The 23718-nt window shown below is 47.6% G+C and overlaps 3 protein-coding genes across 5 annotated transcripts; all 3 read right to left on the bottom strand.

Moving 5' to 3' along the window:
- Positions 1 to 568: 568 nt before the first annotated feature.
- LOC147049726 (uncharacterized) lies at positions 569 to 7291 on the bottom strand. 3 transcript variants are annotated; one of them, XR_015067445.1, is made up of 8 exons: positions 6937 to 7291; positions 3788 to 4305; positions 3288 to 3449; positions 2853 to 2982; positions 2251 to 2453; positions 1884 to 1999; positions 1527 to 1685; positions 569 to 1090 (listed from the first exon to the last, which is right to left on the bottom strand). XR_015067445.1 is itself a non-coding variant. In XM_085922512.1 (8 exons), exons 1-8 carry the CDS (start codon positions 7013 to 7015, stop codon positions 1019 to 1021), a joined length of 1389 nt encoding a protein of 462 aa, XP_085778638.1. In that variant the 5' UTR covers positions 7016 to 7291; the 3' UTR covers positions 569 to 1018. The 3 variants fall into 3 exon arrangements, 2 of the variants coding, with proteins under 2 accessions (XP_085778638.1, XP_085778639.1); XM_085922512.1 differs by having other exon boundaries at positions 1527 to 1635; XM_085922513.1 differs by having other exon boundaries at positions 1527 to 1635; positions 2350 to 2453.
- A 1735-nt stretch (positions 7292 to 9026) lies between these two features.
- On the bottom strand, positions 9027 to 18113 carry ncapd3 (non-SMC condensin II complex, subunit D3). The gene is made up of 35 exons (XM_085922993.1): positions 17712 to 18113; positions 17105 to 17277; positions 16770 to 16932; positions 16535 to 16701; positions 16254 to 16406; positions 16121 to 16182; positions 15954 to 16041; positions 15757 to 15890; positions 15505 to 15577; positions 15281 to 15406; positions 14964 to 15222; positions 14747 to 14785; positions 14576 to 14662; positions 14440 to 14513; positions 14232 to 14366; positions 13883 to 14103; positions 13627 to 13818; positions 13448 to 13545; positions 13264 to 13373; positions 12910 to 13017; positions 12684 to 12798; positions 12511 to 12600; positions 12213 to 12451; positions 12063 to 12142; positions 11767 to 11901; positions 11505 to 11638; positions 11060 to 11259; positions 10849 to 10959; positions 10519 to 10686; positions 10318 to 10400; positions 9985 to 10046; positions 9856 to 9903; positions 9702 to 9761; positions 9492 to 9540; positions 9027 to 9311 (listed from the first exon to the last, which is right to left on the bottom strand). Exons 1-35 carry the CDS (start codon positions 17761 to 17763, stop codon positions 9308 to 9310), a joined length of 4092 nt encoding a protein of 1363 aa, XP_085779119.1. The 5' UTR covers positions 17764 to 18113; the 3' UTR covers positions 9027 to 9307.
- Positions 18114 to 19665: 1552 nt separating this feature from the next.
- Positions 19666 to 23354, bottom strand: LOC147049724 (ras-related protein ORAB-1-like). Its single transcript, XM_085923001.1, has 6 exons — positions 23022 to 23354; positions 21736 to 21808; positions 21309 to 21404; positions 20987 to 21082; positions 20391 to 20522; positions 19666 to 20095 (listed from the first exon to the last, which is right to left on the bottom strand). Exons 1-6 carry the CDS (start codon positions 23033 to 23035, stop codon positions 19895 to 19897), a joined length of 612 nt encoding a protein of 203 aa, XP_085779127.1. The 5' UTR covers positions 23036 to 23354; the 3' UTR covers positions 19666 to 19894.
- Positions 23355 to 23718: the final 364 nt, after the last annotated feature.

Below are 23718 nucleotides of genomic sequence, written 5' to 3'. Positions count from 1 at the left end.
GCTGATACAGATAGTTGTCATGTTTGGTGGCTTGTCTTTTTGTCACTTCCTGTTTTGCTTTGCTAAGTAACTTGTTTCCGCTTGTGGGTCCTTCCTTCCTTCCTTCCTTCCTTCCTTCCTTCCTTCCTGTGTGTGTGTGTGTGTGTGTGTGTGTGTGTTCCCTGAGCCTTCCTAATGGTGTGCACCTGTGTCCTTGTGTATTTTGTCAGTCAGTCTTCCCCGCCCACCCGCGTTCCATCCATCCATCCATCCGTCCGTCCCGAGCACCAGCGACCGCGTGACTTTAATGAGACCTTTTGAGAACCGAGTTTTTGGGAAGAAAGCTTTTGTCGTCAAGCCTAGCTCTGAGTAGTTCAGTTTTTGTGGGGTTTTTTTGTTTGTTTTTTTTGCCAGCTTGTTTTCCAGGCGCTTTTGTTTTTTTGCTGACTCCAGCCTGCCAGAACAAATGTCTTATTTTGTCACTCTGCATCTGAGTCCTCTCTTCGGTCCAAGTCTGACAAGTTAGTCGCCATTGGCTGCTTCATGAACAAAAGTTGAATTCCAAAACTAAACACCACAGGACAAGGTAGAGCATAAAAATACTGTATTTGGAAAATGTATCACTGCGATATGCATACAGTAACATGTAATATCGCCTAAAGGCAAGTATAAAAATCAAATGTAGATGTATTTATTTTTGTATCAAAGAATATAAAAAACAAACGACGTCACGATGGTGACATAAAAGAAGATCTCCCGTCATAGATCGTGCTAGCGTCAAAGTCTCGACCAAGATCCAGGTTTGTCCCAATCCCAATGTCCTGACTACAATATCCATACTGGATGTAGAGCAGCACTTAACTATATTCAATGGACTGTAAATAAATGGAAAGACTAAATGTTGCTGGAAACGAAAGATTTTGCGTCATGTTTCTTCCGCTTTTTTGCCCCTAAATTCATGGGCCAAAGTCCCAATGTTTGCACTTTGACCTTTCTTCCCACATAGCGTACAGCTAGCCGCAGCGTCGGAACGTTCCCTTTAATTCCTCGGTGATCGCTCGTCTTCTCCGTTCTTTGCATTTTCCGCTCCCGTTCGCTCTCCTCCTAACATCTGGATGGGATTTGAGGAGAAAGATGGATTGTGTTACTGAGTTTGACTCTCTTACTTTTGGTCGTCCTTGTCAAAACTGGGCTTCTTTGACACATGCTGTATGAATGATTTCAAAATGCATAGCGCGCGCTAGGCCACGTTTACATTTGGTTCAAAGCGCGCTTTTGAAAGGCAAGTGCAAATAGTGAACTTGTTTTGTTTGGAAGCTTCTGGATGATTGAAGAGCTCCTTGCAAATAAATGTGCACTTGGTGTCATTTGAGCGCAAGTGCTGCTGCACGACACATGCAGTACACTGGTTGTCCACTTGGGGACGCCATCCTCAGCTCACGACACTCGCCTTGCGTATATTCTTTGCCTTTCACATTGATAAACGCATGCCGTATTTAGTAGTCAGTCAGTCAGTCAGTCAGTCAGTCAGCATGTTCCAACTGTACCTCAGTATTTTCTGATTGTAGCCAAGGGATGTGCAATTTGCTGGCGTGCCCCAAGACAATCATGGAGTTCCTCTTTCTGTCATCAGGTTCCCTTAGTCCCACATCAGGCCTGGAAAAATCCAAGTCACGGTCGAGTGAATTTGTTTCATTTCAAAGAGCCTAGAAGGAATTTGATTGCTTTGAAAAGTTCACGTCCGCATCGTGTACGTCTTAGGAATTATCACACTCTTTCCCAATCCGGAAGACGAGCCCGTGACAAGTCGATTTATGTGAGTATTGGCTTGCGAGGAAAATAAAAAAGGCCTACTTTTGGAAAAATTGCTGAATCAGCATCAGCAGATTTGCTGTGACGCCCACCTGTAGAGTTGTGGACAGGACATCTTCAGTGATCCCACTTTGCTCTTGTTTCTTATGTTTGTTTTCTTCAATAGGTCCTTGACTCTGCCCCATGTGTCACAATCAGCCGGCTGAGGCTGAGGTAGGAGGAAAACGTTACACACACACACCAAAGCACTAAGTCCAGTCAAATCGGCCCAATTAGTAGTGGCCGGAGCTCCGGTGTTCTACGCGACTTTCTGTCGGACGCCGTTTGGACGCGGGCACGAGTCGGACGCTCTTCCGAGCGAAATGACAATTGCAAATGACAAATAGCGCTATGAAAAGTCTCAAGGCCGTGTGTGCAAAAACCCAAAGACTTTTCCCACTGTTGTGTAGTCGAGCACACCTTGTCGTAGCGAGCGCCGAACGAGCACGAGCACGAGCACAGGCACCGCCGACTCCGATCCGGGCATCCCTCCAAATACTGCCACGGCGCGTGACTCACCGGCCGATGAGGGATGATGGAAAGCCCCGGGGCGCTTTCACGGAGGAAGACGTGCCCCTGGTTGTCACTTCTTTTGGTTGGTGTCAAAGTAGCATGGAGCCTGTCTGCAAGCACAGCGCAATCCCCAAGACACTCGGTTGCTTGCTGAATATGACCTTTTCTGCCTTTCAATCTCCACCTCACTGTGAGCAATTGGGCTTCGTTGCCTGCCTGCCTGCCTGCCTGCCTGCCTGCCTGCCTGCCTGCCTGGGTTAGAATTGGAAAAGAATTTGGGGAGCTGGTGTCTGATGACAAGGTAAACACGCAATTGGATTAGGGCTTGCCGGACGTAGGCCGGGGATTTGCAAACGGTTCCATCCAAAGGTGTCAGCCGGGAAACTCAAACCTGCGGAGATTCAATCTGCTGGCTCTGTTTCCGTTCAAGTCCATTCTTTTCATACGTAGCCCAGCACGAGAGCCATTTTTCATTCTCGCGTCAAGGTAAATGAATTGTCAGGACTTACCGCTGTGGGGTGATGAGAGCTGATGGCGGGAGACCTCTGGGTTGGCGGACAGATGGGCGAGCGTTCCGCTCCCTATGTCCTCAAAGGCCAGCGTGGCCGCACCGCAGCTGCAATGGGCTCGGAACCAGTCCTGTCATCGCAGCAGTCATTTCAGCCACTTTCATCATTGAGATGGACAGCCGCATTGCAGAGATGGGGAGGTGACGACACGCTTCTGCCACGCTTCTGATCTTCTACTTGTTATTGTTAAACGGCTCTCCCTCCGCCAAACGCCTTGTCGGCCGGCGGCGTGCTTTTAAAGCGGACGCGCAAACAACGCTATTGGTCAAATTGTCATTTTCATGTCGGCGTGCGGACTTTGTCATTGGCGTATTGACTGCACTTTTTGAATTTGGCCACTGCGTCATTTTTTCCTGAATGTGGTGAGACAATCACCTCTTTCTGCTTAGCCCAGCGGGCGTCCTCCCGCCAGCGGCAGATCTGCTTTTGAAGACCAAGGTTGTTCTCCTGCAGCTGGCCCATTTTCTCAATGAGCTGGCAGATGTGCTCCAGATAGCCAAGTCCTGAGCCCAAAGGATTGGAGCTCCATTCCTGTGTCTGGAGGAGCAGAGCAGAGCAGAATGGATAAGGAAGGCCCACAATGAAGACTCCACTCCCAAAAGCCTTTTTTGCTGGGAGCAAGCAGCAAACTTCGGGCCAAGAAAAGCAGGATAGCCAGAGCTCTTGGGAGTTTCCACCGTCCTGTCCCCCTTTGACGTTCCTTTCCCAGGACAATGCTGTCCTGTCCTGTCCTGTCCAGCGACTTGCAACTCAAATGGAAACAATGTAGCTCGCTTGCATCATGCATTCATTTCCTGCCCGCTATACACAAAGTCTCAGACGTAAACATCAATCACGACGGAGTGTCGGCGTCGGGCCGGTTCATCGTAACTCACCTCACGGACGATGCGGCATTTGCGGTCTGGAGCGGCGCTCCCCTCCGGAGACTTTGAGTCACGGTCCGATTGCTTTTCAATCATCTGCCGCTCATCTCTCTCCGCATCCTCACAGAGGTGCGGTTCACTTCTCCCGACCTCTGAGCGAGCAACGTCACAGCTCTGTCCGTCCGAGTCGAAACGAGACGAGTCGCGGGACGACGCGCGACTGCGGACGGCGAAGCTCTGGTCGGAGCCCGCGGACGGAGAGTTAGCGCTGGACAACTCCACTCCGGACTCGTACTCGGACTCCGACTTGTAGGACCCCGAGAAGATTCCCGACAGGTAGTCTGCGTGGCCGTAGCTCGTGCTTTGTCCCGGCTTGCCATCGGGCTGGAAATCCACCAGAGAGTCTTCGGAGCCACGCGTTGAAGGCTTGTGTTCAGAAGGTGCGGAGAGAGTGTCAGGGAAGTGGGCAAATAGCTTGATTTTTGTCAGCACGACGCCACTGTCCAGTACTGTGTCTCGGGCCGCTTTGCCTGCAAAGAAAGAGCAAAGCTTTCTCAACCAGGGAGAAGAAAATGCCCTCATCCGTATGATAGCACTGCTGGAAAGAAAAGAAAAAACAAAACAAAAAGGACTTGCACGCCAGCCACGAGCCACGCCACTCTGCTTACCTTGTAAATGCCTCAATCTCACCGCACTTGACTGACTTTAACAGCAAGTGAATTTCAGATGCCACCGAGGCAAATATGAGATGAAAAGTTCTTTCAAGTGCTAAATCGGAGCCTTTCATCTTCCATGGGCCCCCATAAGCTTTCCTTACAGAGCCTTCTAAAGGCTGAGCGACTCTTGGGCTATTACTCAGTGTAAAATGGCGGCCGTGCCGTGCCGTGCCGTGCCGTGCCGTGCCGTGCCGTGCCGTGCAGTGGAAACAGGCCCATTCACGCACGCACGCACGCACGCAGGCAATATGGGAATGTTATTGTTATTCCGCTTTGTACTGCAAATGTGCCTAACAGCCAGTTTCTCACAAGTCCACTGTGGACATGGACTCTTTTATTGTCACAATTCACGTTTCAAAGTTTAACACCATCACAGAGATGATGCATGTGCGAAGATGAACTTAACTGAAGCATGTGCTGGAAATCAGTTATTGTTGAACAAAGCTGAATAAACAACTGTGCAAAAGTATCATCTGGCATGGAAGGCAGTTACACAACGTGCTTATTATGGCTGCTGCTGCTGCTGTTGCTGCAAAGTACAGAAATGTACGGTCGATTAGATTATGGAACTCAATAGTATAGAAACAACAGACACAACAACACTCCACTGTACGTGGTATGGTTGAATGCTAGCCACTCTGGCTGCTAGTGATGTGTTTTTACTTCCCATAACGCTCACTTCCTATTTTCACCTCTTTTATTCACCTTTGTTGAAGTCAAAGCAACGTATTTAGAATCTCGTACTGAGAAAATGACTTTTGTTGTTTGTAGAGTTGCATAATAATCAATCACCTCAAACTTGGAATCCAATGAAAATTCCAAAGTAATGCGTCATCAACTTTTGGCCAAACAAGACACATCCTGCCTGCCTGCCTGCCTGCCTGCCTCTCACAACAATGTGAGGTGGCTTTCTGTCAAGAGGAAAGAAAAGAAAAATCTGCATTTTTTTCAAGAACAGTAAGATGGAGCTTTTTCCCAGAAAGGGGAGGAGGGCATAAGCTGCCTTTTCTCACGGAGGGGGCATAAGCTGCCTTTTCTCATGGAGGGAGGGCTGTCCTTTTGAAAATGAAATACTCTCACCCCTGGAAGAAGGTTGCAGTGCCAAAGTTAACATCAGCTAGAAATTCAGCGCTTTCTCTGAGACACTCTGGTCTCATTTGACACGGCACTGTACTTTATTGTCCGTCTGACACCCGGTGGACTTTAATGATACGTCTTTGACGACGACCGGCCTGCGTCATCCACACAGGTCTCAAAAAGCTCTCGCCTATAATTGTCTGCCTGTCTAAACGAGCCCACATATAATTACAAATAGGTCATTCTCCCTTCCAAACGTGACCGAGCCGCTTTTGTTTCTTCTTGTCTAAAAATGTCCTGCTCATATAAATGTGAGATTCCACACAGCAGTGGGATTGTGATTCTCTGGGGTTCAGGTGTGGCTTTGCCTGAAGCTCAATGCATTTCAGCTTCTTTTGACTTGTTTTTGCATCCTCAATTCATCTTCCGGCTAGTGAGCGGGATGAAAAAGAGAGGCTTTTGACGAGCGCTCACGAGAATTGGGTTTGTTGCTGAAAGTAGAGCTCGCTGTATTTTTGCCCGGGTGTTTTAGACGACAATCCCGGCGGCGGCGGCGGCATTCCACTACGTATCACTTGCTCTCTATTTTTGCCAGTCACTGGCCACCTTCTTTCTCAACACACGGGCCTGTTTTCCAGCAGCGCCGTGTCATCAAACTCACAGATGAGTCCCAGACGTCTTTATCAAAATGCCTCCCTGCTCTCAGCTCCAGCAAACATTTGGATAAGAAAAGAATGTTTTGGAGTCCTGTAACGGAGGGATGGCTTTTCTTCTTTCTCACTTTTAACCACCTGGAAAGCGTCTCGTAAAAACAATTCACGCCACATTTTCTATTTGAAGGTGTACGCTTACAGCGAGTGCGCAGAAGACTGCCGGCCGTCGGTCAAGGGCATGGTTTTAACTCCGCATCCATCCGCGTGACTCAAGTTCCAAAGAGATCTGCGCACTGCCGTTGAGACGGACAGAGGCGGCTCCGGGTCACGAGCCCGTGGAGCCTCCGGCGCCTTTCAAATGAGAACGAGGCCTCCAAAGAAGGCTGCTTGACGATGGGCCGCACGACTCCAAAACTCAAAGTCACCAAGCGGAGACGGAAGAACCAAATGAAAGGATTCTTGCCTAGTTGAAAGGCTTGTGCATGGAATGTGCCGCAACCTGACACCTGACAAGAGTAGAAGAAAATCATACAATACTGCTCAAAGTTTGGAGGGGGAAGGTTGGCAGCTGTAAAGTGTAAAGATTCCATTTTCCATGCATCGCTTCTAAAAAGGCTCATGAGCAAAGCGGGTCGATGCCAAACCATTGATCTGGAGCAGATGAGCACAACACACAATGTCAACTTCACGTGTGTGTGTGTGTGTGTGTGTGTACCTTTCCTCCAAGGAGCCAGGACGGAGAATGACTTCTGCCAGCGGATAATCAGCCCGCTCTTTTTCCTCTTGACGCTCATCTTGTCACTGCTCTGTATCGAACGCTCGCCCTGTCACTCACTTCATTCCGACGTTGGGAAGAAGAAAAAAAAACAAAAACGTTTGCCTTTCTTCTCCCTCAAAATGGAAGGAAACGAGTCCTTGTAGAGGGTCACCGTGCTCCGGCTGAGGGAAATCAAAGGGGCCAGGCTCCAACGGGACAAGTTGAAGAGAGAGAAAAAAAAGCAAGAGGACTGGCAGAGCGCCTGCCCAAGGGAGTGTGAGATAGTGGAGAAATGTGGAGGAATGTGCTCAAGAGCAAGTGACAAGAGGTGGAGGAGCGGGAGCCGGAGCCGGAGCCAGAGCCACAGCCAGAGCCAGAGCCAGAGCCAGAGCCAGAGGAGGAGGAGTCACAATGGAGGCTTTTAGGCCAAAAGGACATACGTCGAAAATCAAGCAGGAAATGAACGCTGGCTGCATCCCTCCCTCCCTCCCTCCATCCATCCATCCATTCTTCCCTTGGGCTTAGGGAAATACTTTCCAGGCTAGTGAGTGACAAAAACTGCCAAACACATGCTCACAATTGTCAAGCAGATCTCATTTCAAGGCAAAATACATTTCATTTCCTAATTCCAGCCGAGTTGTATTCCCTGTCACGTCGAGCAAAGAAGGACCGTAATGTAGCGCTATCGGATGAATATAGGGGAGAGAAAATACCATATGGTTACAATAGCCACGGAAGGCTTTTTATCAAGCTTTATCATCTTGATTGTACTTTGGAACTTTCCCAAGCATTTGCTGAAAAGAATACACTTGAGCTTTTGTATCGCTATCCGCTCAAATGAGTGTGCGGACTTGAAAAGCTTGCCATTTGCCGCTGCTCATTCTATCCACAACGGGCGTGGACGGAAGTGGCCCGGGCGAGAGGCCAAAGGTCAACGTTGACGCAGGAAAACCGGGATGAAAACAAAAAATCCAAAGAAAACTCAAAGACACGAGGAAGGCAAAGCTCGCTCAGCTCAGCTCAGCTCAGCTCAGCACAGTAAGAATTAGCAGAGAAACTGAACCGAGCCGTCGAGTGATCCGACTACCACGAGATAGGAGATTCCCTGATAGCAACTTGTTATGCTGAATGAAAACATATTTGTCTCTGAAGCTGGCTCTTTCTAGATGATGTCAATGGAGGTTCGTCTTGCTTGGCAAGCCAGGAAGAGCCAGCCAGCCAGCCAGCCAGCCCTCTGAAAATCTCCTCCAGTGTGGAAAATGAGCACATGTGGCTTGGAATGAGCCAAAGCAAATAGAGTATGTCACTCACGCCTTGGCCAACCTTAGCAAAGAAATGATCATGAGAAATGGAAGACGTGGTTTTGTTGACTATGACTTAGTTGTGGCCTAAGGACAGAAAGAAAGTTGCAGCATTTGCTCAAGCGGCCACCTCTGATCTGGTGTTTTCACCTGCTCCCCATAACACTTGGACAGATTATGCACGAGTCGAAACAGATGCCTGTCCAATTTTTGGTCCCGAGTGATTTTCTTGTGCTTTCCCTTCTGCTGTTTGCAGAGTGAGCGGCGGCGGCGGTCAAAGAGGCAACATCCGCCATCCCATCTGGAGGAAGAGTCATTTCCTCAGGAGTGCTCTCTCTCTCTCACACACACACACACACACACACACACACACACACACACACACACACACGCGCGATTACGCACAGAAAAGGCCTGGAGAGGTTACTGGCCTAAGAATAAGCCCATTTCGAGCAATTGACAACTGCCATGGAGGCTTGATTTGTCCACCCCATCTCACTGTGCCATTATATTTGCTGGAGTCACTACCAGACAAGCTGCGCGCAGCGTGGTGACCTTCCATTCATACCACTCCAAAAGATTCATTCTGAAAAAGAGTTGATGGACTGCAGTAAATGACAAGTGTCATCTGTGCACAAATGCAAATCTGCCCCCCCCCCCCCATACACCATCCTGCTGCGGCTCCCCCTTGTGGGCACTTACAAACTCAGACTACACAGCATCTTGTTTGACTTTGATTGCTTTTTTATTTCTTATGAATCATCAAATCAAATCATAAAGTCAGAAATACAAAGTTTGAAAAATAGGACTTTTTTCAGACTTTCTTTTTTTCAAAAAGGGTATTTTAAAATGCCACAAAAGACAAGCATTTGAGCTGCAAGCATTTTGGAGTCCTCATTGGGGTTGCAGTTGTCCATCAAGCCGATGGTGGTCCTTGGCTGCTTCCTTTAGGGCAAAGTCCACTTTCGCTGCCAATTGCTCATCCCCGGCAAACAACTCCTTGACTTCTTGAGGGTGGTCCTGCATTGTCACCTAATACAAACAACAGCATGACAATATTGTATTGACAGTATTGGAGACAATCGGAAAAGCTTTGGACAGACTTCAAAAAGGTGTTTGCAGCTCAGCAATGTTGGCACAAACAGGGAGGGCTTAAGGGGGGAGGGATAAGAAGAAGAAGCAGAACAACAACAACATAATGGTACAACTCACGGATTTTCATCGGAGCGTACATGAAGAACGCTACTTTCCTGGTGACAACCTGTCAGCGCACAGAGACAACGTTCAAGATCACGCACACCACCGTCTGACAAATATCAAGTAGGGCTGTTACACACTGAGACACAGACACGAGGTCAAGTTGTCTGTGGAAAATGGGAACAACGCATTCATTCGTACGACAAGTGGTGGGAAATGTCCTACTCGTTTTGTCATTGTAGATGGCGCTGACTCCCTCGTCAAAAGTCACATTTATGCCCATATCTGGAAAGGTTGAGGTGGGATGGATGGATGGAAAGACTAAGGTCAATCCTTTGAGCCAATACCAACATCGCGAGCTAAGGGTTTGGCGTCGTACCGTTCGGAGTGCTGATGGCTCTGCTATTCACGACTCCTCCAGGCATTTCTGCAAGACACGCATATGGAGTGCTCCTTGTTTATATTTATACGCACCCCCTAGAGTATATATACACTTGAGCCGGCGCACCCCTTCTTCCCAGAGCCATGGAGTTTGAGTGTCGTTCGGACCTGGTTCCGGCCAGGAGACGCCTGCGACAGAAATGTATTTTCATAGTTACGCATATCCATAGTATCATCGTTCAGATTCGCTTTCACTGCGAGTCTGCGCACTTAAAGCACCTCGGATTCAACGCGGGCCGAGATCCACTCGAACGGTTCCAAGTTTTGGGATTTAAAGATTGGTTGTTGTTGATTTTTGTTTTGTTTTTCTTTCACTTTTACAGCTCCGCAAAACAGACATGTTGAATTTCCCGAAGAAATGGCGGCAACCACATCCATACGTACGTACGTACGTACGTACCTCTCACTCTGCCAAAGTCTTGCAGGGAGCTGATTTGGATGTGGCGTGGACAAGCTGAAAGGTTGCAAATTCTTGGCCAAAGCCTAGCAGAAGATAGCCAGAGTCATGAAGCGTGGCAAATGAAAGACAAGCGTCGTGGTTAGCTGCATTGTTTAGCAACATTGCCAAATGGTGTGGGAGAGTTGCGAGTGGTCAACCAACCTGAGCCGCAAGCATTTTGGAGACCTCATCGGGGTCGCAGCTGCCCAGGGGCTTCTCCGGATGGCGGTCCTTGGCTGCTTCCTTTAGGGCAAAGTCCACTTCCGCTGCCAATTGCTCATCCCCGGCAAAAAACTCCTTGACTTCTTGAGGGTAGTCCTGCATTGTCACCTAATCCAAACAACAACAACAACAACATGTGGCGGGTGCCTTTTCTTTCTTTCTTTCTTTCTTTCTTTCTTTCTTTCTTTCTTTCTTTCTTTCTTTCTTTCTTTCTTTCTTTCTTTCTTTCTTTCTGTGTGTGTTGACCAAAGTGCAGATGTAGCAAGCAACCTGCAGGTAGGCTGTGAGATCTCTGAGGACAGGAGACTGTCTCTGCTCCAGTAAGCGCTTAAGACTGATGACCAGAGGAACGGTGTCCTCTACGAAAGCCTTCTTCCTGACCTGGGGTTGGTTGAAAGAAAGAAAGAAGCAAGCTGGGAGTACCTTTGAGCGGGCTGAAGGGCTCGGCTCGGCTCGCCTGGCACGCTTGGCGTCCACTCACCTGAGAAATCACCTTATTTCGAGCGGCCTGGAAAACTGCTTTTGCCATGGTGCTCATATTTTCCTCTTCTTGTTCCTCCCCTGCAGGTGCGTGAGATGTGGCCTGAAGCTTCATCTCTTTCAAAGTCAGTATGTTGAAGGTGTCTGATAAAATGTCTTCCCCATCAGCATTCAGCGGCAGCTCTTCATTGGCAAAGCAGGCTGCAATGGAAAAGGGAAGGAAGGAAGCAAGCAAGGAAGGAGAGAAGCGTGCTTTGTTTGGCCGCAGTCACCAAGACAGCTAGCGCAATTTCAAAAGTAGGCAGAGTGGAAGACATTTGCAAGCATCTGATTTGGGAAAACCATGGCGCTTAACTGTCGTCTGGTTGTTTTTCAAATCACGAGCGACTGAGCGACTGAGTGTGTCTATTGCACTTGCAATTGCATTTGTCGCACGTCACACTCACCCAGGACGCTTTGGTTCATCTTATTGGTGATCTTGAAGCGTTGAGCATCTGTGAAATGTAGCAGTAGAAAGCGGTAAATCCGAAAACGTTTCTCACGGTGCTGAGGCCCATTTAGGGAGAAGCGAACTCTTCCACTAAAAAGGGAAACAAAAACAAAAAAAAACCAACCACTGCAGTGTACTGGTTCAGGAGGGGGGGGAAAAAAAAACCAACGGGAAGCGATCTAGCTCTTGGCAACTTGGCTCTTATTCTAATTCCTTACCTTTCAGTTTCAGTCAACTTGTAGGAATTGTGTCCGCTGTACAAATTGAAGTGGTAGATGCACTCAATGAAATGCTGACTAAACATTTCTGGGCTCTTTTTCAGCAGTATGTGAACCAGGCAGTATTCACACAGACTGTACAGACAGGAAAGAGGAAAGCAAAGATTTGATTCCCAGCGGCCAGCCCAGAGCCAATCTATTGGTTAGGATGTCTGAAGATAAAGTCATTTGACTGTGCTTCCTAAATTGGCGGCCAGCACTGTTTGGAACCTGCCGTGATGCAAAATGTCCTTCACCTGGCGATGGCCGGGACAGGATCAACCAGCACCGTCGTGAAGCGGAAGAATAGAGAGCCCTTCCATTTGACAAACTCCTCCTAAAATGAATGAGATGGAGACATGCTATGCCTTTCCACCAAAGTGGTGTCACAACATCCTAAACCCTACCTGGAGGAGGTTGGTGAGCATGATGAGAGCGTGCTCCCGGACGGCCGTTTGCTCGTCTCGTAGACAGGCGGAAATGTCGGGGATGTAGCGCTCCACCGTATTTGTGTATCGAACGCATAGGTCACACACCGTCACCACAATGTTGTTGCGCACGACCACTTCCGTACCGAGCTCCAGCTCTCTGGCGAACACGGGAAGGTACCTCTGGACCAGTTCCTCGTGTTGCAGACACAGCTTACCTAGTATTCAAGAAGAATTTATTCGCCAGGCAAATCAAGAAGGGCACCGGATCGCTCACCCAAAGTAACCACGCCGTGGGCTCGGACTTTGCTCGGCAGCGAGTTGCTTTCGAAGACGGCGAGTGAAGCCGCTAGCTCATCTTGACAATCTGTCAATTGTAAATAGAGAAGACAATTGTGGATCCAAACAACCGCTATGAAGGAGGAGGAGAAGGGGGGGGGGGGCACCTACCTTGTAATTTATCCGGATTTGGGATAAAGAGCGATTCCACAAGCAAGATCATTCTTTTGGACACTCGAGCAGGACAGTTGAGTGAGGCGACGCCAAAGGTGTGAAGGTGTTTCACCTGGAAGACACAATTATTGCTCATTTGGAAGGAAGTGCTCAGACAGCCTCAATCACGGCTTTCTTGGAAAGCTACTCATTCAAAAGCAAGATCTGAAAATGCATTTCTCACCATCAGCTCTTCATTCATGTTGTGGATTCCGTTTTTGGTCAGGATGATAGCGGCCAGATAGGACTCACAAATTGACACCAACTCACCACAGTGATGATTCAGGAAAGCCTAAGGGGAAAAAAAAAAAAAGAACCTTGTCAGATTTCTTCAGACCTTCCTTTGTTTGTTTGTTTGTTTGTTTGTTTGTTTGTTTGTTTGTTTGTTTGAAGAGTGCAAACTTTCTTTCTGTTGCGCTCATCAACATACGTAGTAGCTAGTACATCTGCAACTTTGACAAGTGGGAAAAACGAGTTTACGAGCACCACTCGGAAAAACGCTCGCTCGCTCGCTCGGTCACCGAAAGCAAACTCCAACCTGAGTTTCCTTGACATCTTCACTGCTGCCAATTTGATGCAGAGTATCTATTGCAGCACTGATCACCTCAAGGGACATGGTAAAGGACTTCAACCAACGCATGGTATCATCTGCAGACAAAGCCAAACAATTCATCCAGACAAGTCACCTCGGTTGGACAAAGGTCACTGTCGCGACGGCTCACCGACAATCCGAGCCTTTGTGTCTCGGTTCAAGTGAGCGGAAATGTCTCCGATCACACCCAGAATGTGACAGCGGGTTGTCGCGCTCACGTTTTTGGAACTGGGGAAGGCACATCACACACACGTCCGCGGTAAGAGGTTGTCGGCACACGCTAGGTTACGTGTAGCCCTACCACCCTACCTGACCATGTTGTCCCAGGCATCCAGGAGTTTGCCATATGGAATTTGGGGAGATGCAGAAAGCACCTTGGAAAGCAGCAGCCAGGCTCCTCTGCTGTGATCGGCCTCCGTGTGCGAAATCAGATGAGTCACAAATGTTTGTGTAAACTTGTTTTGTTTCGTCCAGATGGTGATGGCCCGGCTGAAATATTGGCTGGAGAACAGAACAAATAATGAGTGCTATAGGAATCGGGTCTGGAAAGAAAGGCCGTCCGAACCTAAGGTCGTGACACTCGTCACAGAGCAGATTTAGCAGCTTCCAGGTCAGCCTCTGACTGCTATCGAGATGGCGGCAGGCGGCGTACGCTTTGACCTGGCTGAGCAAGACGTGCTCCAGAGCCTCCAGGGCCTTCTCCTGGACAGAGCTCTCGCAATCTTCAACCGCCGGTACCACGCCCAGCAGCCACGCCTTCTGCGCCAGGCCGCAATCCGGTTTGGCCTGCCGGTGAGCGAGCGAGCGGTAACAATGGTCGATTTGTTTTCTTTTTGGAAAGAAAAATCCGCTTTTGACTTGCGTGGTGCTCGCGGGCAGGCAGCGGACGAAGCCATCCTTTTCATCGGACTCACGTGAAGGATCTCGCCCACACATTGCAAGGCTTTCTTTTTCACAGACACGGCCGGGTCTCGACAGCGCTCCGAGAGCAGACAAAGGTTCTCCCAGCTCGTCGGGATCACGCCGTGCTTCAATAGACCGACGAGGGCCTGGAGAAGGCAAAGAGGAAAGCCGTGGAACCGTCCCTACCGATACGGACGACGGACGGCCAGGGCAAACTACCTGCAGTGCTGATTTGCGAACGTTACACTTGCAGTCTTGCACGCGCCGCACGAGAAGAGCCAAGTTGTCTCTCGCTTCATTGGGGAAAAAGCAAAACCATCACGCATTGGCGTCGGTTCACTTTAGTAGGACTCACCATCACAGACAGAGCTCTCGGTGCTAGCCACCTCCACAGTTCTGAAGGGCAAGGTCTGGTAGCTTTTTTGTGGATGCTGGGAACCGCCTGAAAACACAATTCAGAAAGGCATTTCAGGCTCATCTGGACATTGTGCACAGAAACCACATGGCCAGCCCGACCAAACTTTACCTTCTGTACTTTCCCCTTCCCACACAGTTTGGCTTACAGCTAGAAGAAAAGGGTCATTTAGTCATTCTGCGGGAACAAGGACGTCACCGTACGAGCGAGAACCAAAACGGTGGTTTGTTTTGGTCACGGCGACATCGGCGAGCGGCCACTTAGTACCACGATACCACCGTCTGTTTCAATGTTTTAGGGAAAGAAAATCAAATCTTTCTTCCATTACTGGCAGAGAAGAGGCTTTGGATAGCGCAGGTAGCGTTGAACGACGGCAATTCCAGACACTGAGCCAGGCAGGCCAGGACGTGGCTTTGGACAGTGGCGGAGTGGTCATTGCGTCGAGCGAACAACAGGTTGTGGATGAGAAAGCCGTGCGGCAGGTAGCGGGCGAGAGCCGCGTGCTCGGCGCCGCCTTCCTCCGACCTCCTCTCCGGCAGCCCCAGTAGAACCATGGTGACATCCACGGAGAACAGGCGAGACACCATCTAGCAAAGCGGCCGCGAATCATTTGTCAATCCAGATACGGAACAGGGTGGGGCTTACCTTGGATTGTCTGGAGAAGTCACACAGCCACTTGATGAAGTGCGCATAGTCTCTACTCGACATCTCTGCTACCAGCGTGCCAACAGCTTGGGCCGCGTGGTTTCGAAACTCACATTTTTCCACAATCTAGATGCCGATGAAGAAGAAGGGGAGCGGGTGGCATCGATTGCGACACAAACGCTCGTCGCATTTTGGCTGAACGGCTGGCTGGCTCGCTCGCTCACCTGATAACAAATGTGCTGCGCGAGCACTTTTAAGAGAGGGAGCGCCACTTCTTTCAGCTCCTTCACGATGTGACTACAATTCCAAAGGGAAAGAATGACAATCACGAGGTTGACACGCTCAAAACATCCGACACATTTGCCTTTGTTTCCAGACGTTCATCCATCCCCTACAATTCGATGAGCTCATTCATTCATTCATAATCAGATCTTCCATCGGCATTTGCCCATCATCATCATCATTCGACTCTTTACCAGACAAAGCGGATGGCTTGATCCCGCGCGGCGATTACTGCGTGGCCGAGTACGAGCAAGGTCGCTCTGCTTCGCTCCTCTTTATTCATCATCAGGATTACGTAGAGAAGTCGGTGGAAAACCCTCTTCAGCGACTGGACAGATAAAGAAAGAGGTGAAGCGGCTACTCGGGACGTCAGAATGGGAATGAAAATTACTTCTCTTTGGTCTCCGTGTTTTGGTGCGCAAATCAGCCGCAGGCCATAGAAGGCCATCTCGGGAACGCTCCGCGGTTCTCGGACGTCTCTGCGGGTGGAGGGAAACGATACGAGCGTCAGGTTCCGCGAGAAACCACCGAGGGAAAACTCCAATAGCAGAACCGTACCGTCGGGCAGAAAAGTTCAGCTCTCCGATGACTGGTTCAAAGTAAATCAACTTGGTCAAAATCTGCAGACAAAATGAAACAGGTCGGTGACCAAAAGGTGAGCGAGCGAGCGAGCGAGCGGCCTAGGCGTTACCTGGACGCAACGGCAAGCACTTTGCGCATAGTCTTTGAGTGACAATGTCTGCAAAAGTCGAAGAAGACTTTGAAGCAGAAGAACCAGCGCGTCTCTGATCTTATTTAGGTCTTGACTTGAGAAGATGAGCTCCTCTTCCTCGTCGACTTCCATCTGCAGGCGACAGACACGCTTAGTATGCATCGCATGATGTCGCCCGACATCATTCATTGAATGCGCTCGGAAGAAAAATGGTTGAAAATGTCACGCTGAGTCGACAGCTGCCATTAAGATCGGGAGACCTCTTGAGTTTCCTGCCGGTGTGGTTTGGAACGCTTGCCCTCTGCCTGAGAAGTCTTGACAGTGGCCTTCTTCCGCTTTTTGCCAAAGTCTTGAGGCCAGCACTGAGCGCTTGCACTCAGGCAAGTGTCCAATAAAATCTCGTGAAAAACTTTGTTGGCAATGCTTCCTAGAAGACAGATGCAGATGCGTGCGGTCAACACAAATGATGCATGTCAAACTATACTTTCCATTTACCTGGGATTCCAAGCAGCAACAGATAGAGGGAAGCAGCATGAAGGCTGGCCACCCTCTGCTGAACGTTGGCTGCTTTGGCTTTTCCTGGCAAAACAAAGAAGGACAGCACAGCCACCAAAGACTGCACGGAAACACCGTTCTCCCTCAGCTGCATCCAGATGCTCTGCAGCAAAACAAAAGCAGTTTCATTCCAAACCATGGCGTAGCATCTACAGACGAATTTGAACGTGTGCAACGGCTTCATTGCAATTTTGCTTGGCAACAAAGCCTTCAATAGTTTTTTCTCTTTAAAATGCCACTCCCTTTCTTGTTCTCACGGCGTGGAGCAAATATACCTGAAAACTGTCATCGGCGCTAGGAGACTGTTGTTCCTCAGAAAGCGCCGACAGATATGCGTACAGTCTTGTGAAATGTTCCTCTCCGCCGGCTGCCAATTCCTCCTCTAGGTTATCGTCGTCCATCCGTAGCATCTCTGTAAATTCTGCATCCCACACTGCATTCACCCAGGCTGAAATCATCCAAGTTGATACCATGACCAAGAATAGTTCCTATCCACCATCATTACATTGAAACACAAGTGGCATTCACAAAACTTGCATGGTATGTGGCTTTCTGGGCCAAGCCAATATCTTTCTCCATGTCACTTCAAAATGCCGTTTGGATTGGTTTTGTTTTTCATTTCCAGTAAAACAACTAAATACTAGGACTCCAAATCAAGACCGATACTGTTGTCATCATCATGTCATGTCATGTCATGTCTATAAAGCCCGCTGTGCCCTTGGTCATGCTTAAAAGAAACCAGAAAGTAGCTCAGCGTGTACAAGTGGAGTAATAAAACCAGAAAGAATCCAGATGATCCATGGAATGGGTTCAACTGGTGGGACTCATACCTTCAAGTTCCGCGTAATTTTGTCTGCAATGATCTCGTATTCGCAATTTTACCTTGTGGGACTTGTTTCAGCTTCAAGAAGCGCAAGTGAGACGTCAACTCCATTTTGAATAAAACCCGCCAGCAGCCACTTTTGCACTTGCGCAGTACAGATTAGTGTTGGCTCGTGAGTGAACGATTCGTTCAAAAGAACGACCCTTTTCAGTGAACGAGAGTGAACGAGTCACTTCCTAAAGGGATCCTCGTAGCCACGAAAAGAAGATGAAGAAGAAGAAGAAGAAGAAGACCAAGTAAGTGTCGGTAATGCCCATTGAAGCTGGGGCCACCTCGCCGTAAAAGAAAACGAAGAAGAAAATGACGTAACTTCCCGTTCACCCACGAACGAATCTGTGAGTGAACGAATCAGTGAGTGAGTGAATGATTCGCATTTCCAGTTCATCGTGAGAACGGACGGATCAGTGAGGGAACGAATCCTGACTTTCCCGGTCGCCAACGAACGAGTCAATGGGTGAAGTGCCCTCCCTCCTTCCCTCCTTCCCTCTTTCCTTCCTTCCTTCCCTCCTTCCTTCCTTCCTTCCTTCCTTGCTTCCTTCCTTCCTTCCCGTGCGCGCATCAACGGATCAGTCAGTGAACGTGTTGCGTCTCCAAGCAAGAATGTAGATTTACGATTTACTTATACTAGTAGGTTTTAAATGACGTGTATGGCGAATACATTCACATCCATTTTGATTGAATGGGACATGTCATCCATCAGGCGGTACACGACACTATTCCAGTAGCTTGAACAGATTTGAAATAAAAACACATTCCCAGAGGATCTTTCAAACTGAATTCAGTTGCCTTTATGAAAACAAGAGAACATTGTATTTATATGAAATTCTGCACTTAGGTTACCACCATACACAACAGGTTGCAGATGTTATTTAACTGTCAAATTCCCCCAAATGTAGAATAAATAATTGTGTAGTCTTTACAATGCATCTCAACAAGAATCACAGAAGGACCTTTTCATTTTATAGTCTCGGAGTACATTATTTTCTCTTTAGTATTACATATTGAATCAAGACAATTTTAAGAATGCATTACATTACTGAACAGATGTGCGATCTGACGTGTGTGTGTGTGTATATATATATATATATATATATATATATAGTACTATTACTACTACTAGCAATAGTACTATGCTATAGACGTAGTAATATGACCACCTATAATTCAGTTTATAGCAATATATCTATACACACATATACATATACATATATATATATATATATATATATATATATATATATATATATATAAAACCGGGGGGAAAAAAAACTCCCTCTCACCCCATGGGGATGATGTGTATGGGTTCTTCAGGCTCAGGTCCCCTCCAAGAGTAAGTGGCAAGTTTGAGGGTTCTCGGTCATACGTCTGACGTGTTGTCTACTAGTACTATTTCAACGACTACTAAGAAAAATTAAGATAATGTGCAATTCTCTCAATCCGCCCAATACATTTAGCGGAGCCAAACTGAAGAAGATTTACATATATGTACACACATCCACACAAGTATGTAAGTTTTTTTTTCCTGTGTGTGTGTGTGTGTATATACACACACACACACACATTTGCACACATAGTACTAAAGTTGAGATGCTGTATTGTGAACCTTCTGTGGCCGATAAATGGGGGAGGGGGGGAGCTTCATAGAGAGACAGAACAGATAGGTAACAGAATGATGAAAGGAAAGCCAAAACAAGATAAGAGACATACAAAAGAAAAAAAAAAAAACTTCACCAAACAAATTGTTAGCAAACTCAAAATGGAATGCAGTGATGCGTGCGTGCGTGCGCGCGCACACACGCGTACACGCACGCACGCACGCATGCACGCACGCACGCACACACTTGTGGGGTCTGATGAGCAGGTGGAATAAAACTAGCGTGAGTGAAGTGAGCCAAATGGGCTAGATAGGGTTGTCTGGGCCAAGTCTGGTGAAATGATCAGCGTTTGATCCAATTTGTCATCAATAGCAAGACGAAGGCTTTATTTTTTCTTTTTGGTAGTGTGCTACATGATGGTAGAAATACAGGCAACTTCATCTTGTTCTCACATAACCATGTGATTCATGTCATGTCATCCCTACCCTGTCAGCTTGCGGTAGAGAAAGAGGGCAGGCAGGCAGGCAGGCAGGCAAGCAGCCAGGCATACCGAGCTAGGAATCAATGGCCGGCGTTTGCGCTTGCGCTCAACAGCAGCCGCCCGATGAAGGCTTGACGGTGGTTCCGGGCGTCAGCTTCATGGTGGGCTTCTCGCCACCGCCGGCCGCGGCCCCGGGGCCCATTCTTTTTTTAATCTCTGCAGCCATGGTCATGAAGGCCTGCTCCACATTGGTGGCGTTCTTGGCACTGGTTTCCAAGAAGGGGATGCCCAAAGAGTCTGCAAACTCCTGGCACCAAGAGAAAACAAAGTTTACAAGAAAGACTCGGATGCACTCCAGTCGCAACAGAAACTGGACTTTCCTTATGGCTCAAGTTTCCTTTTTTCACGGCAGATGAGAATAGCCCAAGTGAAAAGTCCAAATTGGCCGGAAATATTTGTGAAAATGACTCAACCCTTAGCTATTTCAATCGACGTTATGCATTGACAAGGTGAAAAAAAAGGAGCATTCCTAATAAATGTGAAAGAAGTCTTTTGAAATCAGCAAATCCTCGAATGCTGAATGGCGGGCGAGTAGGCCTTACCTTGGCCGTTGTGTAATCCACCACCTTCTTTGTCGTCAGGTCACACTTGTTGCCTACCAACAACTTGTTGACATTTTCACTGGCATAACGGTCAATCTCCTGTAGCCATTGTTTAACATTATTGAAGGATTCCTGTGATGTCAAAAAGAGGACCATCAATTTGCTGAACTACATCAACAAAAAGGTGTACAATTGGTGCCAACGTCAAATTTCAAAGAATCCCAGGATTTACCAAACTTTCTACAGCAGCTATGTGACCGACCGACCGACCGACCGACCGACCGACCGACCTCTAATTAAATAAATATGTGCTTGATCACGCGTGCACAGAATTTCAGTCGACAGCAGGTGGCAGTACAGGACAACATAAGAGGATGGAAAAAAGAAAAGGATCCTCGACTGTCATTTCTTCAAATGAGTGCAAGAAAAAAAAAAAGAAGAAAAAAAAGGCATATGGTCGTGTACTTCCTCCCACCTGCTGTGGACCTCCTCATAAGATCAATATTGATTTGAACCACTGCTGCACTCACTACAATAGAGCCATGCCACTTGTATTCAAATAGAATAGGTCGAGTGTAAGAGATGCATTCACTTACTTGGTCTGTGACATCATACACTACAATGATACCGTGAGCGCCTCGATAGTAACTGGAAGTGATTGTACGAAACCTTTCTTGGCCTGCTGTATCCCACTGTCCGATGTCAAACAAAAAAAAGGAGGGGGGAGATGTCAAGTGTCAGCTTTTATTCCTATTACTTTCTATTTTATGATTTCATATTTTATTATGATTGAACTTTTGCACTTTGTCATTTGTTTAAAAAAGAATGAAGAAGCAAGCAAGAAAGAAAGGCTGCCATTTCCTGAAGATTGATGTTGGCTTTGTATTTCTACAACTTGACAAATAGTGCGTGACTTACAATCTGAAGTTTAATGGTCTTTCCATCAAGTTCTATAGTCCGTATTTTGAAGTCCACACCAATTGTGCTAATGTAGCTTTCTGTATATGTATCGTCCTGCAGAGGGAGGGAGGGAGGGGGGGGGGGGGGGGGAAACAGGGGGATTTAGTCACACACATGCAAAGAATGTGCAATGAAACATCATGAATATGAAGAGGCATTTTCAAACACACGCAACCGGTCCAATTTTGTTTTGGCCAAACTTTCCAGAGAAGTGGCAAAATAGAACATGTCCCTAACACAATTCTCGCATGCAAATCTGTTGAAGACACACCATTGCATCTTTTCCCATACGCACATCATGCACTCAATGAGGAATGCGTGATAAAACTATGGTTTTAAGAGAGATTACAGATCGCGAGTCATATTCTTGAAGAATTATACTTACTGCAAATCGGAGCAGGAGACAAGATTTTCCAACGCCAGAGTCACCGATCAGGAGCAGCTTGAATAAATAGTCACTGTAAAGGACAGACAGAGAGATAGATAGAAAGAAAGAAAGATAGAATGTGTTGGTCAATTAAGATCAACATGTTAAGTCGTTTGTGGATTGGTCAAAGAAATATCCTCTCAGTGGCGGCATGGCATGGCATGGCATGGCATGGCATGGCATGGCCCTGGCATGGCATGGCCCTGGCATGGCATGGCCCTGGCATGGCCCTGGCATGTGACCCCATGACACTGACTTAGGCTCGACTTCGACTCTCCCGCTCGCTATACGATTGAAATATATCAACAAAGATGTCCGGACTCTCAGGGAATTTCGATGCAATGACATTTATGTTTTGCTCGCTCAAAGAAGCCCAATTTCATATCGGCGTCAAATTCAACGAACCCTAAGCCTAACAAAACCTGAAGAATAAACATTTGGGGTTCGCGAGCGAGCCTAACAAGAATGATCGCAACCCACCCGGGTTTGCATCAGTAGCCCCCAGATGTTGTGAACCAAATACAGCTGTTGGAGCCTTTCTTATATTTGATTGTATCATTATTATTTGTGGTCTGGCCTCTGGATTATTTGTGTTCTCTATGTGAAGGCAGATGATGGGGCCAGCGGCAGTCAGGTCTCCTCCTCCTCCTTTGCAGCCACCTCCTACTTATAATGAGGGATTGAGGACAGGTGTTTCTTTTCCTTTTGGCTTTGAAGGAGGAGAAGCGATACATGTTTTTCAACCACTAAAAGCACGAAAAAAAAAGTCAGGACTAACTAGATTAGTTTTTCTTGTATGAAAGTCAACCCGGAGATTGATGTTCATTGTAAATAATTGGCCTTTTGGGGGGGATTGAAGAGCTATCTCCGCGAGTGCTTTTGGGTTGAGTGGGTTTAAGACGTCCTCCTTACTAGCTATACTCTTTGGTTTGTTTGGAATGCAAGGGTGGCCATAACGACAGCAGTATACATAAAGATGTAAATGACAGTCAAAGGTGTCAAGGTGTTAACCGATGCAAGTTTCGATCGATAAGCTGCCACGAGCCTTTATAATAAGAATAAGAAGCAGACTAACAACCAATGTGTTATTCATCGTCAGAGACGTCGGTGGTAGGTTCCGGTGGACAGACGCAGTCAGCTGACGTTAGCTGCTAACGTAGCTTCACTTAAGAGCCATTGCTAACTTGTTTGTTGTACTGCCAACTCAAACGTGACACCACATTGGTCATCCAAAAAGTACTTACTATTCTGGATTCATCGTGGAGCTGTTGTAAAGTGTGTTAGCGTCTTGTGGGAAGATTTGATATGATGCGTGCAAAAGGTAGCGGTGGCTAACTTTGACGGCTCCCAGAAGCACGGCGGCCGGCTAGTTGTTGCTCAATGCTCGCTCGCTCGCTCCAAATTCCAAAATGGCTGCCTGCGACTGACTCCCTCCAACCAGGAAGCACTTAACATAACAGTAGCAGCACGGTAGAAACCGGAACAATGGCTGCGCAGTTTGCACTGTTGCTCCTTAGAGTTTACAAAAGGTCAACAAAGCAAGAAAAAGAGGCATTCAAAAACGAAGCGCCCGTTCGCTGGACTAACCGGAAGTCGTTGGTGCGTGCAGCGGAAAAGTGTCAGTCGGACGGAAGCCGCTGACGTCAGGAGTGAAACGTGGCAAAGGGATTTCAAATCGTGTCAGATCGATTCGCGCTCCAAGCGCTTGTGTTGAGAAGGTCATTTCAACAGCGTCACTCAAATCTGGTGACAATGGCCATTCTCCGCTCTTGATACGATTCAGGATGTTTTCGCCTCAATTTCCTGTCAAGTAACTTAACGTGTACTTAAGATGGAGCCAGGCAGGCTATCTGTCGAAGATAAACAACGTGCCGGGAAGGAAAAGAGGACAAGTGATCAACTTGGAAAAAAGTCCAATCAAATGAATTGGACTTTCATCCT

Source organism: Syngnathus leptorhynchus, chromosome 10 (genome assembly GCF_054491065.1).
Source record: "Syngnathus leptorhynchus isolate UIUO chromosome 10, UIUO_Slep, whole genome shotgun sequence".
In the NCBI taxonomy this organism is placed as follows: domain Eukaryota; kingdom Metazoa; phylum Chordata; class Actinopteri; order Syngnathiformes; family Syngnathidae; genus Syngnathus; species Syngnathus leptorhynchus.
This window is presented reverse-complemented; position numbering and strand designations above follow the sequence as displayed.

Bases quoted from the DNA above. Each gene is read 5' to 3' on its own strand.
- LOC147049726 (XM_085922512.1), bottom strand. From the start codon at position 7,015: ATGAGCGTCAAGAGGAAAAAGAGCGGGCTGATTATCCGCTGGCAGAAG. The intron at 2,454-2,852 runs GTAAGTCCTGAC...CTGTGCTTGCAG, and splicing joins GCTCTCATCACCCCACAGCG to ACAGGCTCCATGCTACTTTG. The intron at 2,000-2,250 runs GTGTGCTCGACT...CTCCTACCTCAG, and splicing joins TCGGCGCTCGCTACGACAAG to CCTCAGCCGGCTGATTGTGA.
- ncapd3 (XM_085922993.1), bottom strand. From the start codon at position 17,763: ATGGAGTTGACGTCTCACTTGCGCTTCTTGAAGCTGAAACAAGTCCCA. The intron at 17,278-17,711 runs GTAAAATTGCGA...GGATGATTTCAG, and splicing joins GCTGAAACAAGTCCCACAAG to CCTGGGTGAATGCAGTGTGG. The intron at 9,762-9,855 runs GTACGACGCCAA...CAACCTTTCCAG, and splicing joins AGCCATCAGCACTCCGAACG to ATATGGGCATAAATGTGACT.
- LOC147049724 (XM_085923001.1), bottom strand. The intron at 21,405-21,735 runs GTAAGTATAATT...CTCCCTCTGCAG, and splicing joins GTCTCCTGCTCCGATTTGCA to GACGATACATATACAGAAAG. The intron at 20,523-20,986 runs GTAAGTGAATGC...TTGACATCACAG, and splicing joins TGTATGATGTCACAGACCAA to GAATCCTTCAATAATGTTAA.